This window comes from Pelophylax lessonae (assembly GCF_965119305.1).
Source record: "Pelophylax lessonae genome assembly, chromosome: 2".
In the NCBI taxonomy this organism is placed as follows: domain Eukaryota; kingdom Metazoa; phylum Chordata; class Amphibia; order Anura; family Ranidae; genus Pelophylax; species Pelophylax lessonae.
This window is the reverse complement of record NC_138769.1, coordinates 440355738-440370354: the sequence shown is the minus strand read 5'-3', so window position 1 is coordinate 440370354 and position 14617 is coordinate 440355738. Positions and strand designations below refer to the sequence as shown.

The 14617-nt window shown below is 42.4% G+C and overlaps 1 protein-coding gene across 1 annotated transcript in view; it reads left to right on the top strand.

Annotated features, from left to right (window-relative positions):
* The window catches only part of SLC5A7 (solute carrier family 5 member 7), a 67223-nt gene that overhangs the window by 38729 nt on the left and 13877 nt on the right, over positions 1-14617 (top strand). The window contains exon 4 of the mRNA XM_082244732.1: positions 4502-4650. Within this exon, the coding sequence (XP_082100858.1) occupies positions 4502-4650 (149 nt within the window). The remainder of the gene's footprint in view (positions 1-4501; positions 4651-14617) is intronic.

Sequence of the window (14617 nt, the reverse complement as noted above, 5' to 3'; positions counted from 1 at the left end):
GTGTATGTATATCACACGTACACAACCACACTAGGCCCCAATTACTATTGTTTGTACCCCTAAAAGGCTAGATGAGGAGTAGGGGGGGTATGGAACAGGCAGCACCCTCAAACCTTCAGAAGTATGAGATGAACCCCAACAACTTGGAAAGGTGGATCTCTCTCACACGTACCAACACAGACTATCCCCCAATTTAACTGATCCCCAAAGGTTTTTGATTAAATAGCGGAATAGAAAATATGATCCAAAAAAAGTGTATGTATATCACACGTACACAACCACACTGGGCCCCAATTACTATTGTTTGTACCCCTAAAAGGCTAGATGAGGAGTAGGGGGAGTATGGAACAGGCAGCACCCTCAAACCTTCAGAAGTATGAGATGAACCCCAACAACTTGGAAAGGTGGATCTCTCTCACACGTACCAACACAGACTATCCCCCAATTTAACTGATCCCCAAAGGTTTTTGATTAAATAGCGGAATAGAAAATATGATCCAAAAAAAGTGTATGTATATCACACGTACACAACCACACTGGGCCCCAATTACTATTGTTTGTACCCCTAAAAGGCTAGATGAGGAGTAGGGGGAGTATGGAACAGGCAGCACCCTCAAACCTTCAGAAGTATGAGATGAACCCCAACAACTTGGAAAGGTGGATCTCTCTCACACGTACCAACACAGACTATCCCCCAATTTAACTGATCCCCAAAGGTTTTTGATTAAATAGCGGAATAGAAAATATGATCCAAAAAAAGTGTATGTATATCACACGTACACAACCACACTAGGCCCCAATTACTATTGTTTGTACCCCTAAAAGGCTAGATGAGGAGTAGGGGGGGTATGGAACAGGCAGCACCCTCAAACCTTCAGAAGTATGAGATGAACCCCAACAACTTGGAAAGGTGGATCTCTCTCACACGTACCAACACAGACTATCCCCCAATTTAACTGATCCCCAAAGGTTTTTGATTAAATAGCGGAATAGAAAATATGATCCAAAAAAAGTGTATGTATATCACACGTACACAACCACACTAGGCCCCAATTACTATTGTTTGTACCCCTAAAAGGCTAGGAGTAGGGGGAGTATGGAACAGGCAGCACCCTCAAACCTTCAGAAGTATGAGATGAACCCCAACAACTTGGAAAGGTGGATCTCTCTCACACGTACCAACACAGACTATCCCCCAATTTAACTGATCCCCAAAGGTTTTTGATTAAATAGCGGAATAGAAAATATGATCCAAAAAAAGTGTATGTATATCACACGTACACAACCACACTAGGCCCCAATTACTATTGTTTGTACCCCTAAAAGGCTAGATGAGGAGTAGGGGGAGTATGGAACAGGCAGCACCCTCAAATCTTCAGAAGTATGAGATTGTGTTCACTGTACCCCACAAAGATTGAGTTCACTGCACCCCACAATGATTGTGTTCACTGCACCCCACAAAGATTGTGTTCACTGCACCTCACAAAGATTGTGTTCACTGTACCCCCCAAAGATTGTGTTCACTGCACCCCACAAAGATTCTGTTCACTGTACCCCACAAAGATTGTGTTCACTGCACCCTAAAAGGATGTTGTTCACTGCACCCCACAAAGATTGTGTTCACTGCACCCTAAAAGGATGTTGTTCACTGCACCCCAAAAAGATTGTGTTCACTGTACCCCCCCAAAGATTGTGTTCACTGCACCCCACAAAGATTGTGTTCACTGCACCCCAAAAAGATTGTGTTCACTGTACCCCCCAAAGATTGTGTTCACTGCACCCCAAAAAGATTGTGTTCACTGTACCCCCCAAAGATTGTGTTCACTGCACCCCACAAAGATTCTGTTCACTGTACCCCACAAAGATTGTGTTCACTGCACCCCAAAAAGATTGTGTTCACTGTACCCCCCCAAAGATTGTGTTCACTGCACCCCACAAAGATTCTGTTCACTGCACCCCACAAAGGATTTTGTTCACTGCACCCCTAAAAGATTGTGTTCACTGCACCCCAAAAAGGATTTTGATCACTGCACCCCAAAAAGGATGTTGTTCACTGCACCCCAAAAATGATTTTGTTCACTCCACCCCAAAAAGATTGTGTTCACTGCACCCCACAAAGATTGTGTTCACTGCACCCCAAAAAGATTGTGTTCACTGTACCCCCCAAAGATTGTGTTCACTGCACCCCACAAAGATTCTGTTCACTGTACCCCACAAAGATTGTGTTCACTGCACCCCAAAAAGATTGTGTTCACTGCACCCCAAAAAGGATGTTGTTCACTGCACCCCAAAAAGGATGTTGTTCACTCCACCCCAAAAAGATTGTGTTCACTGCACCCCACAAAGATTGTGTTCACTGCACCCCAAAAAGATTGTGTTCACTGCACCCCAAAAATGATTTTGTTCACTGCACCCCAAAAAGGATTTTGTTCACTGCACCCCAAAAAGGATGTTGTTCACTCCACCCCAAAAAGATTGTGTTCACTGCACCCCAAAAAGATTGTGTTCACTGCACCCCACAAAGGATTTTGTTCACTGCACCCCAAAAAGATTGTGTTCACTGCACCCCAAAAAGGATGTTGTTCACTGCACCCCAAAAAGGATTTTGTTCACTGCACCCCAAAAAGATTGTGTTCACTGCACCCCACAAAGGATTTTGTTCACTGCACCCCACAAAGATTGTGTTCACTGCACACCAAAAAGGATTGTGTTCACTGCACCCCAAAAAGATTTTGTTCACTGCACCCCAAAAAGATTGTGTTCACTGCAGCCCAAAAAGATTGTGTTCACTGCAGCCCAAAAAGATTGTGTTCACTGCAGCTCACACACAGAAAAATGGATGTGGATCACTGACACCTGCCTATCTCCAATCCCACACCACACAGCAATATCGATTGTAGTTTGTAGAACACAGTTTCCCTAAAATTCAGCAGACTCTGTCCCTAACAGGATTGAGAAGAGATCGTAGATCAGGATTGAGTGCAGATTCACCCCACCCCCCACACAGCAATATCGATTGTAGTTTGTAGAAGACACTGACCCTATAATTCAGCAGACTCTATCCCTAAAATGCCTACAACTCGTCCTGCCTAAACACTCCGACCTGTCCCTCAATTCTATCCGGACACAAATGGTTTTTTCCTGCCTATCTTTCCCTAATCAGCAGCCAGCACATTGATGTGTGCTCTGTCCCTTAGCTAAGCAGCAGAATGACGCTGCTGCGGCGGCTGCCTCGAACTTATAAAGACTTGGTCACATGCTTCAGACGGCCAATCACAGCTACTAAGACATTTGCAGGCATGGCTGGGATGGCTTAAGGCACACCAGTTAAACGATTGTTGATTGGCTGTTGAAAGCCCGCCATGAAAAGAGCGCCAAAGCATGCAAAACCCGGAAATAAAACGACCGAACACGGATTTTTACCCGAACATACAGTAAAGTGTCCGTGTCCGTGTTCGGGTAAAAAAAATCCAATTATTCGGTACGAACACGAATAATACAGTCCGTGTTCGCTCAACACTATTCACTACATAGCTGGGTGTTATCGAACAACACAAAAGGGTATTTTCAATACCAAACTCCATTTCATTTATACAGTAAATCAGTAAAATGTAATGGTTCTAACATGAATCATTCACGTTAAATCAAACTTCAACTCTAAGTTTTCTATCCATTTACTGACTAGATTTTCACAGCCTATAGAATTTAACATAGACATTATCCATCTGTGGAGGTTTGTCAAACACCTTAGTAAAATAAAGTATAATATATCTACAGCCTCCCACTTGTCTATGTTTTGCTAAAGCTGGCCATACACTGATCAAAATTCATCTTGTTTAGCAGGAACCAATCACTCATTAAAAGTTGATCGTTTGATCAACTTCTGTCGAAGGGACATTTTGGAGAATTTTTCTGGATTAGCAGCTGCTGAATCCGTTTTTTTATTTATTTATTTGTTTTGTTTAGCCCACTGGCTATATGGGCAAATTTACTTCTTAGTGGAAAAAGAAAAAGTAAATCTGTTTGACCACGTCAGTCTTTCACTAATTCTTGCAGGCTATCACTTTTAACATTGTTTTATAGCCGAAGTTCTTCCATGCAGTCCTCAATTAAACCCCAAATATCTCACCTCCTATAAATGTTAAAATTAAAGGCCTGCAGTTACCAAATGATAACTTTTGTCCCAATTTAAATACAGACACCACATTGGCCTTGCACCCTTCATTGGAACCAAGTCATTGTAGAGTCACAAAAAATTAGAAGCAGTGTTTTTGAGATAACAGAGCTTAAATATTTGATGGTATTTGGGTGTAAGCCATGGTTTTTTTATTCACACAATTTTGTCTGTTTCTGGAGTATATCATGTTTAAATTATAGTTAACTTCAGGATGTATAAATATGATACCTATTCCTTCTCAGCATAGATTTTTAAACATAATTTTTGTTTTCCTGTGTTTAACAAATCACACATTCATTAATTTTTACTATGCTTTCAAATTAGGTGCCACCATAAGTGTTATAATAGACATTGACATCAACATTTCTGTAGTAGTGTCTGCCTTGATTGCCACCTTCTATACTCTTGTTGGTGGACTATACTCTGTTGCTTATACTGATGTTGTTCAACTATTCTGCATCTTTGTGGGATTGGTAAGTAAAATAGTTTTATTATTACTTAATAATATTTTCACAAATGTATTTTCATAATGCCTATGCTATGATATGCTTTTAAATAATAGCTTGAGTACTGCCTATCAGCAAATAGATGTCAGAGAGTGGTTTAAAATGTCAGAGTATCTAGGCCTGTTTGTGTTATAATTTGTTTTGTTGCACTGTTGGACTGTAATACAAGCAAATGAGTGATGCATGTTTTTTTTAACATTTTATATCTTACACAGACAAGCAATCTCTACAAAACATTTGAAAAAATGTTGCATTTAAATTGGTTCAAAAACACTATGACTGCCCAGCAACTCTATTGTATTCAACAAACTGTAGCTCACAACTGAATTCTTTACTGCAACCAGACAAAATATTCTGTGTTGAAGAAATTCATATACCTGTGTGCATCTGCATTGTAAAAAGAATCCAATACAAACATTGTATGTAGACTGTGCCTTGACCACATTGCAAAAGGTTGATGGTATGCCACTCATCTCACCACCCACCTACCACCCTATAGTTTAACTCAATGTTCCATTAAAAACAATACATGTCAATGATCTTTATAGAAAGTATGGGTGCTACTGAGAGAAATTACAGGGTATAGGTTTGTTGAACTAGTAACTGAATGGGGAAAAGAATATCATGGCAATAGGGCTCATTACAAGTGATGCGACAATTCTGAACATCATTTGCAATAGTATTTCTTTGTACATTTTCGTATACAGCATCAGAAGTGCTAATTACCTCTGCAAAGATTTTCCAACATGTAAAAAAACTATGTGCAATTGAATGATGATCATTTTCTTTTTCATGGAGAAATTAGCAAAAAATCTATGCTTGCTCTTTGCATTATCCCTTTGGCCTAATACAAAACGAAATTATATTGGGTCTCTGCAGTGCAGCAATTTATTATTATTATGAGAATTGGTGAACGAAACAATAAATCATATCTAAATTCCCAGCTATTACAGTATACTAACACATTCAGTTAAACAAAATCTGGAAAACATCATGTTGTTTACCAACGGTTTTGAGACCACAACACACTCATGCTGGCTCAAGTATTAATCTCATCACAAACCTTGCTTTGTGGATACATACAATTTTGCAGCTGGTTATCGGGAGAGCAAACAAGCTCTGTCTGAAGGTACAAACCAGTCAGTATATTGTATATCAATTACACTGTGTGCACAATTATTAGGCAAGTTTATTGACCAAATCATAATTTTTATGCATATTGTCCAAATTGTATAAATTTGAATGCCTATCAGATGATGTGTATTTGTTTTTTAAGGAGATCAACACCGTATATCAAGGTGTGCATAATTTTCAGGCAGCTTCTTTTCCTCAGGCAAAATGGGCCAAAAAAGAGATTTCTTATCATACATCAACAGACACAGAGCAGCCATATTCATTATTATCTGGGTTATACGCCACCTACAGGTGAATGGACACTGGCAACCAATTAAGACAGGAAGTCCCCCTCTATATAACCCCTCCTATACAGGAAGTACCTCTGTTTTTTTGCAAGTGTCTTAAAGGTGATGGTCACAGATTGGAGAAGCTCTCCATGTTTTTATGTTTTTATGTTTTTTTCAAAGAAGAAGAAAGAAGATTATGCTACAAACCCTGATCAAGATCTAAGGGGATTAACAATCAGATCCATCCAAAAGTGGAAGACCAAAAGGATGGTACCTGAGCCTCGGTAAAGGAGAAACAAGGTTTTGCTTGTAATGTGACTTTTTTAGGCACTGGATTCTGGGATCCGGACCCTTGGTAAAAAAAACAACCCCAAAGGCGCTCCTGCAGGGTGCTCTATAGGTCCAAGGTAGTGGCCCCTCAAAAAAAGGGGGACCCAGTCCTTGATGGTGAGCAAGTGACAGAAACCCGCCGTGATGGGTGAAGATTGGGTTCTTGTTTTAAGCAGAATCCTGCGGCGGGAATGGTAAGTCCACTTTAAAAACATTTGTAAAAAATATTTTTATGCACTGTCCCCTTTAAAATAGCAGATACCGAGTGCCATGTTTAGGTCTCCACTGGAGGCAGTAGGTGTATCAGCTAGGACAAAGCACACCTTGTTTGCTTAAACATTCTGCTCTCACCCCATGTTGTTTGGCGTGCAGGTTTTCGCCTAGGCACACAAGCACCTGCGCATTCGTCTCCTCTGTGGCTCCAGGTCAGAGAGCACCCTCGGTGGCGTCCCTGTGGTGAAGGATAGTAGATTGTGAATATTTGCCATTTACAGGCACAAGCGCGCACGCGGAGCCGGGAGGGGGAGTGTCATGACACCATTGGCGTTCACGTGAATGCAATCATGCATGTAGCAAGCCGCACATGTGCAGTAACAAGCGCAAACTGCGTGACTTTTAATGAAATGTTCCCAGCGCGCAAGCTTCTGTCAGATGCTGGAGGGGATGCAGAGCACCAGCAGCTGGTGAGTGTGTTTACAGGCACAGACAGGTTCTGTTACTTAGGGATAATCAGAGCTGTGTGTGATAAGCTGTATAGCTTGGCAGAAGCCTTGGGTACACTAAAGTTAGTACCTCAAGTTTTCTTGCCTAGAGCAATGTCCTCCTGAAAGAGAAGTGGGGGGGGGGCACAGCTAGAAGGGGCACTATGGTGCCACCGTCAGGATTAGAAGATTCTAGCCGTGCTTCCTCTGTATTTACCTCCCCTGAATGGCCAGAGGCATCTAGCCAATTTGTTACGGTTGTCAGGCATAGTAGCTGCATCCAGTGCTTCTGTCCCAGCCTACATCACTAAGGATGATTTGGCTTCAGCGTCAGCCGGCCTTGAGGGTAAAATTGCTGGCATGATTGCAGCATCACAAGGAGGAGCATCACAAGCATCACAAGGAGGGAGGAAACGGGATAGATCCCCCTCACCTGAGCCTCACCTGATCCCCCCCCCGTTAGTTCAGGATTGGGCAGAGGATGTGGAGGAAGTAGCTATAAATGACTGAGGTTTCCACATCTGGGGAGTCAGGATCTGAGGAGTCATTCTTGGCCTCTCAATCCCAGAGATTGTTAATTCAGTCTCTCACTGAAATGGTCCGGTCTGGATTTAAATTACCTCCCTTAGAGATGTCTCTTTTTCCTCTTTAGGCTCATTGCACCATTCTCAAAGTCCTCAGGCTTTTCCTTTACATCCGCTCTTGGAGAAGATAATGTATGCTGATTGGGATCATCCTGATAGGATTTTTGTTCCTCCTAAAAGGTTTTCTTTGTTGTATCCTATGGAGGAAAAGTTCATAGGAAAATGGAGTATACCTACTGTGGATGCTGCCATATCTTCTGTTAACTAAAGCTTCATTTGTCCTGTGGATAATGCCCAGGTTTTTAAAGATCCAGCTGATAAGAAGTTGTAATCTTTGCTAAAAGCTTCCTTTGCTATTGTAGGGTCTGCAATACAACTGGCAGTGGCAGCTATAGGAGTGTGTCAGTTTTTAAAAGACCACATTGTTTCCAGAATGGTTCCTTCACAAGGAGAGTCTGTAAAAGACTTGGCAGATCTACCTCGAACTTTGTGTTTTGCAGTAGATGCTCTTAAAGATGCCATATAGCAAATGTCACAGTTTGCTCTTTTGTCAGTTCATATGCGCAGAATCCTATGGCTAAAAAGTTGGTCTGCGGAATTACCATGTAAAAAGTTGCTGGCTGGCTTTCCTTTTCATGAGGGAACGCCTATTTGGTGATGATCTGGATAAATATATCAAAAAGATTTTGGGGGGAAAGAGTGGGTTGCTACCAGTTAAAAGGAAAAGCAAACGTCCTTCTTTTAAGGTTTCCAACACTCAGACTCCCATTTCTTCTAATCCCAGGTAGTTGCGACAGCCCCAGCCATCTGGATCTAGAACTAAGCCTTCAGGTCAAGGGCAGAAGAAACCCTGGGCCCAGAGACCTACCAAGTCTTGCTCTAAATCTGCCTTGTGAAGGGGCGTCCCCGCTCAGTCGGGTGGGAGAAAGCTGCTATGGTTCTCAGAGGTCTGGGTAGAAATAATTCAGGACAACTGGGTTATTTCCACTATCTCGCAGAGGTAAAAACTAGAGGTTTGGGTGTTTCCCCATCCTCGGTTTGTAAAGTCAAACATACCTGCAGATCCTCTAAAAAGAAGATCTCTATTTCTGGCTCTGGACCATTTAAGATCTCCAAGAGTGATTACAGAAGTTCCGGAGGATGAAAGATTCAGGTTTTTTTTTGCTCAAACCTTTTCATAGTCCCCAAGCCAAACGAAGACATGAGACCTATTCTGAATCTCAAAGCTCTGAACCAGTTTCTAAACATTCACACATTCCGAATGGGGTCAATTCACTCAGTCATTGCCTTTCTGCAGGGAGGAGAATTTCTAGCATCCATAGCCATCAAGGATGCATACCTTCTTGTACCTATCTTTCAGGCCCATCAAAGGTTTTTACGCTTTGCAGTAGAAAAACATAATTTTTAGTTTGTGGATGTGCCCTCCGGGCTGGCCACGGCTCCACTAGTGTTCACAAAGATCCTAGCCCCAGTATTGGCGGCTCTAAGGTCTCAAGGAATAGCAGTGGTAGGATGTCTAGACAATCTATTACTAATTGACCAATCGGCTTCGGCTCTAAGCCAGAATGTCTTCCAGACAGTTCAGTTCTTAGAATGTCTGAGTTGGATTCTGAACTTGGCAAAGTCAGCATTACAGCCGGTCCAGCATCTGCAATATCTGGGTTTCCTTGTGGACACAGAACAGGCAAAGGTATTCTTGCCGTCAAAAAAGGTCGTAGACCTGAAGAATCTGGTTCAGTCCGTAAGAAGGAAAAAGTATCCTTCTGTACTTCTTTGCATGAGGTTATTAGGGAAGATGGGATCCTCATTCGAAGCAGTTCCCTATGCTCAATTCCATGGCAGACCTTTACAGAACAACATTCTGTCAGCCTGGAGCAGAAAGATCCAGGCCTTAGATTGGTGCATGTCTCTGGTACTGAGGGTACGTCAGAGTCTAAGTTGGTAGTTTATGGCCAGGAATTTGGAAAGAGGGAAATGCTTTCTTCCACTAGTCTGGAAGGTAGTGACTACAGATGCCAGTCTCTCCAGCTGGGAAGTAGCTCTGGAGGAAGCCACTGTCCAAGGAAAGTGGTCTTGTGTAGAAAGGAGTCTTCTCATCAATATCCTGGAAATCTGAGCAGTTTTGCAGGCATTAAAGTACTGGATGCCCAGACTTTGGGGTTACCCTGTTAGGATACAATCCAACAATGCTACGGCTGTGACTTATATCAACCATCAGGGAGACACCAAGAGTCAGTCAGCCCAGAAGGAGGTGGATCTCATCCTATCCTGGGAGGGAAAATTTGTTCCATGCCTGTCAGCAGTTTTCATTCTGGAAACAGAAAACTGGCAGGCAGACTTTCTGAGTCGTTAGCAGATGTTTCCGGGGGAATGGTCCTTACACCCTGAGATCTTTGCATTGATCTGCCAACACTGGAGGGTCCTGGATGTAGATCTGTTGGCATCCAGGTTCAACAACAAGTTGAGAAAATTTGTGTCCAGGACAAGGGATCCACTCACAGTCAGAGTTGATGCCTTGGTGACTCCTTGGGAGGAGTTTTCCCTGATCTATGCCTTTCCTCCTGTTCAGCTGCTGCCACGTCTTCTACGCAGGATCCAGATAGAGGGGAAATCAGTAATCTGGTGGCTCCAGCATGGCCCAGGAGGTTTTGGTACGCACAAATTCTAAATTTGGCAGTAGCAAGGCCTTGGGTTCTTCCACTGCGTCCGGACCTGCTCTCACAGGGTCTGATATTCCACCCTGCTTTATAGTCTCTAAATTTGATGGCTGGGCTATTGAAGCCTGGATCTTGAAGGAGCAGAGTATATATTGCCCTGCAGTCTCTACCCTGATAAACACTAGAAAACGAGTCTCTACAGGCAATTAATACAGAGTCTGGTTAATACAGAGTTCCTGGTGTGAGGCCAGAAAAGGGCATCTCCGTAAAATTCAGTCAAATATCAGCTTTATTGTTTTATTTCCAGAGACCTCTCTTCACATTCTTTAGTTCAAACCTTCGTTCAAGGGGTGCTACATATGCTTTTGCCAGTGAGGTGTTGGCAGTTTTACAGAAAAAGCCTTTTGAGCCCATGCAGCAAATTTCTCTGGTTCTTTTTACCAGAAAGTTGGTCTTTTTGGTTGCACTAACTTCAGCCAGAAGAGTATCAAAATTAGCGGCTCTTTCTTGTAAAGAGCCATTCTTGATTTTACATCAAGATAGCGTGATTCCACACACAGGTTTTTTTGCCCAAGGTGGTGTCCGCTTTTTATTTGAATCAGGACATTATACTGCCTTCCTTCTTTCCAAATCCTCAAAAAGCAGAGGAAAGGTTATTACGTTCTCCTGATGTAGTACATGCATTCAAGATTTATTTGAAAAGGTCAGCTCCGATTCGTAAGACCGACCTTTTGTTTGTGCTGCCAGAAGGTCCCAGAAAAGGGCAGGCAGCAACTAAATCTACACGTTCTCAATGGATTCACCAGGTTATTATCCAGGCATATGGTTTGAAAGGGAAGGTTCCACTTTTTCTGGTAAAGGCACACTCTACCAGAAGAGTAGGTGCCTCTTGGGCAGTTCACCATCAAGCTTCTTTGGCTCAGAATTGCAAGGCGCTACTTGGCCTTCGGTACATACGTTCACTAGATTCTATCAAGTGGATGTTAGGACCCAGGAGGAGTCTGCATTTGGCCGTAGTGTTCTGCAGGCAGCTATGTAGATCTTTTGCAGCCTGATGGCGGTGTTTTTTATAGTGTCCCCCTCTCCTCAAGCGCATTGCTTTGGGACATCCCAAATAGTAATAAATATGGCTGCTCCCGTGATGTACGATAAAGGAATATGGACTTTTTCTACAGCTTACCTGTAAAATCCATTTCTTGGAGTGCATCACAGGACACACAGGTCCCTCCCCTCTTGTCTGGGATGTTTATTGCATGCTTCAAAACTGAGGTACTTCCTGTAAAGGGGGGGGGGTTATATAGAGGGGGACTTCCTGTCTTAATTGGTTGCCAGTGTCCATTCATCTGTAGGTGGCGTATAACCCAGATAGTAATGAATATGGCTGCTCTGTGTCCCGTGATGTACTCCAAGAAATGGATTTTACAGATAAGCTGTAGGAAAAATCTGAATTTTAACTGACTCTGAATAATAAAAAATTGTAAAAAGTCCTTCAGAGGGATATTGGGTTGATCACAGAAACATCAAACATTTTGTTGCAAATAGTAACATGGTCGCAAAAAAAGTGTTGAGAAAAAAAATGCAAATTAACTGGCAAAGATTTGATAAGAATCAAACGTGAAGCTTCCAGGAACCCAATAACCTCCAATGATGTCATATTCCAGAATAGTGATGAACCGAACACCCCCCTGTTCGGTTCGCACCAGAACATCTCGAACAGGGGAAATGAAAAATCAAAAGTCCTAAATTTAAAGGTTTAAATGCAAGTTATTGGCCCAAAAAAGTGTATGTGGACCTGGGTACTGCACTAGGGGACATGAATCAATGCAAAATTATTATTCATTTTATATTATTATAATTTTTTTAAACGATCGTTTTACAGAAGCAGTGATTTTAATAATGCTTAAAGTGAAACAATAAAAATGAAAAACTCCTTTAAATATCGTGCCTGGGGGCCCCCTTAATGTGCCTGTAAAGTGGTGCATTTGTGTGATATATGTAGTGTGCTGTAGCAATACTGACATCTCTAAAGGAAAAAATGTCATTTAAACTTGCTCGCGGCTGTAATGTATTGTCGGCTCCTGGCAATACAGATAAAAAAATGAAAGAAAAAAACGGCGTGGGGTCCCCTCCCCCAAATCTATACCAGGCCCCTTGGGTCTGGTATGGATTTTAAGGGTAATGCCACGCCAAAATTAAAAAAAAAAAATGGGCATGGGGTTCCCCCTAAAATCTATACCAGACCCTTATCCGAGCACACAGCCTGGCTGGCCAGGATGGGGGTGGGGGTGAGTGAGCGCCCCCCCTCCTGAACCATACCAGGCCACATGCCCTCAACATGGGGGGTGGGTGCTTTGGGGCAGGGGGGGCCCTGCCCCCCCACCCCAAAGCACCTTGCCTCCATGTTGATGGGGGCAGGGGTCTCTTCCCCACAACCCTGGACTGTGGTTGTGGGGGTCTCCGGGGGGGAGGCTTATCAAAATCTGGAAGCCTCCTTTAACAAGGGGGCCCCCAGATCCCACCCCCATGTGAATGGATATCAGGTACATTGTACCCCTACCCATTCACCAAAAAAGTGTACAATAAAAATAAAGACAAAAGCCAGTTTTGGATAAATCCTTTATTTAAAAATAAAAAAATAGTGTCGCCCGCCCGAAAAATAGAAACAAAAAGAAGCTCCTCCTTCTACAGACGCTTCCTGCGCTATGAGCTGTTTTGAGTTTGACAGCTCTTTTATAAGGCTCTGACGTCACAAGCCACCCCACAATGCACTGCTCAGGTGCAGTGAATAAATTACTGACGTCATGTAATTTGTTCACTGCACATGAGCAGTGCATTGTGGGGCGGCTTGTGACGCCAGATCCCTACAAAAGAACTGTCAAACTCAAAACAGCTCATAGCGCGGGAAGCGTTCCTAGAAGCAAGAGCTTTTTTTTTTTTTTTTTTTTCTATTTTTCGGGCGGGTGGGCGGGAAGGCGGGCGTGCGTGCGACTGATCATCAGGGGACACTATTTTTTTATTTTTATTCTTTAATATTCTTATTCTTTAATAAAGGACTTATCCAAAACCAGCTTTTATAATCAATAAGGTGTATACATCAGCGCGACTAAATAAAATACTGCACACTAGTAAAAAGTAATCAATAAATGTTTGAGTAAGGACATAAAATGCAGCAGTAGCATATATACATAAGGCATATGGTATGCATCATAAGTGAAAAAGGCATTTCACTATAACCATTGATTACATCCATTACAACCTGCTCTGTGTAGTGGTTTTGCACAGAGTGGCCCAGATCCTCCATTCAGACTTAGAGCCATGACACACCCCCGCCCCTCTCTCTCTCCTCATTGGCTGACTGACTTTAATTGACAGCAGCCGGAGCCAATCGCATCACGCTGCTGTCTCAGCCAATGAGGAGGGGAGTCCCGGGCAGCTGAGAAACTCCTGCAACATCGCTGGATAAAGATGGGCTCAGGTAAGTATTAGGGGGGCTTAGGCACACAGAAGGTTTTTTTATCTTAATGCATAGAATGCATTAAGATAAAAAAAAAAAAAACTTCTGCCTTTACAATAACTTTAACATTTTGGATTGACCGAGAGCACTGTAGTTGTTCAATAATGAAACAAATCCTCAAAAATACAACTTGCTAATAATTGTGCACACAGTATAGATTTCCCATGTATGTGTTCAGGTAATCAAAGATGCAGCCTTCCAGTCTGTCCACCATAGCCCCTTGGCCAGCTCTCCACCAACCTCTACACACAGAGCAACACAGCTTCACCCAAAGCCAGATGTCACTAACTGCCCCCTGCCCTGCTCACTATCTGGCCTTGTCTGAAACCGGTCCCCAGGGCAGTTATTTATGCTGCTATGACAATTATTATGCTGTCAGAAATACAAAAAAAGAGCATCACTCTGTTTATTGAGCTGCTTTTATGTGTTTGTTTTGTACTATGTGTTTATATTGTACAGTTTATATATGAACCAGGGAATATTAGGCTGGTTATGATAACCAAAAGGTCAACAATCATTTGAAAAAAAAAACAATAAAATGATTTGAAAAAACTGAAAGGATGTGAAGCCAGAAAATTTGCTTCCAATATAATTGAAGTGAAATGACCTGAATCCTTCAAAATCATCTGACCAAAGATAAAAGGCTTTATAGAGTAAACCTGGGGACAAAGAATAGCAGTGAGCCAATTATATGACCAGGAGAATCAAATATTTGAGTAGTACAGTGTACAGTGTTTTTACCATG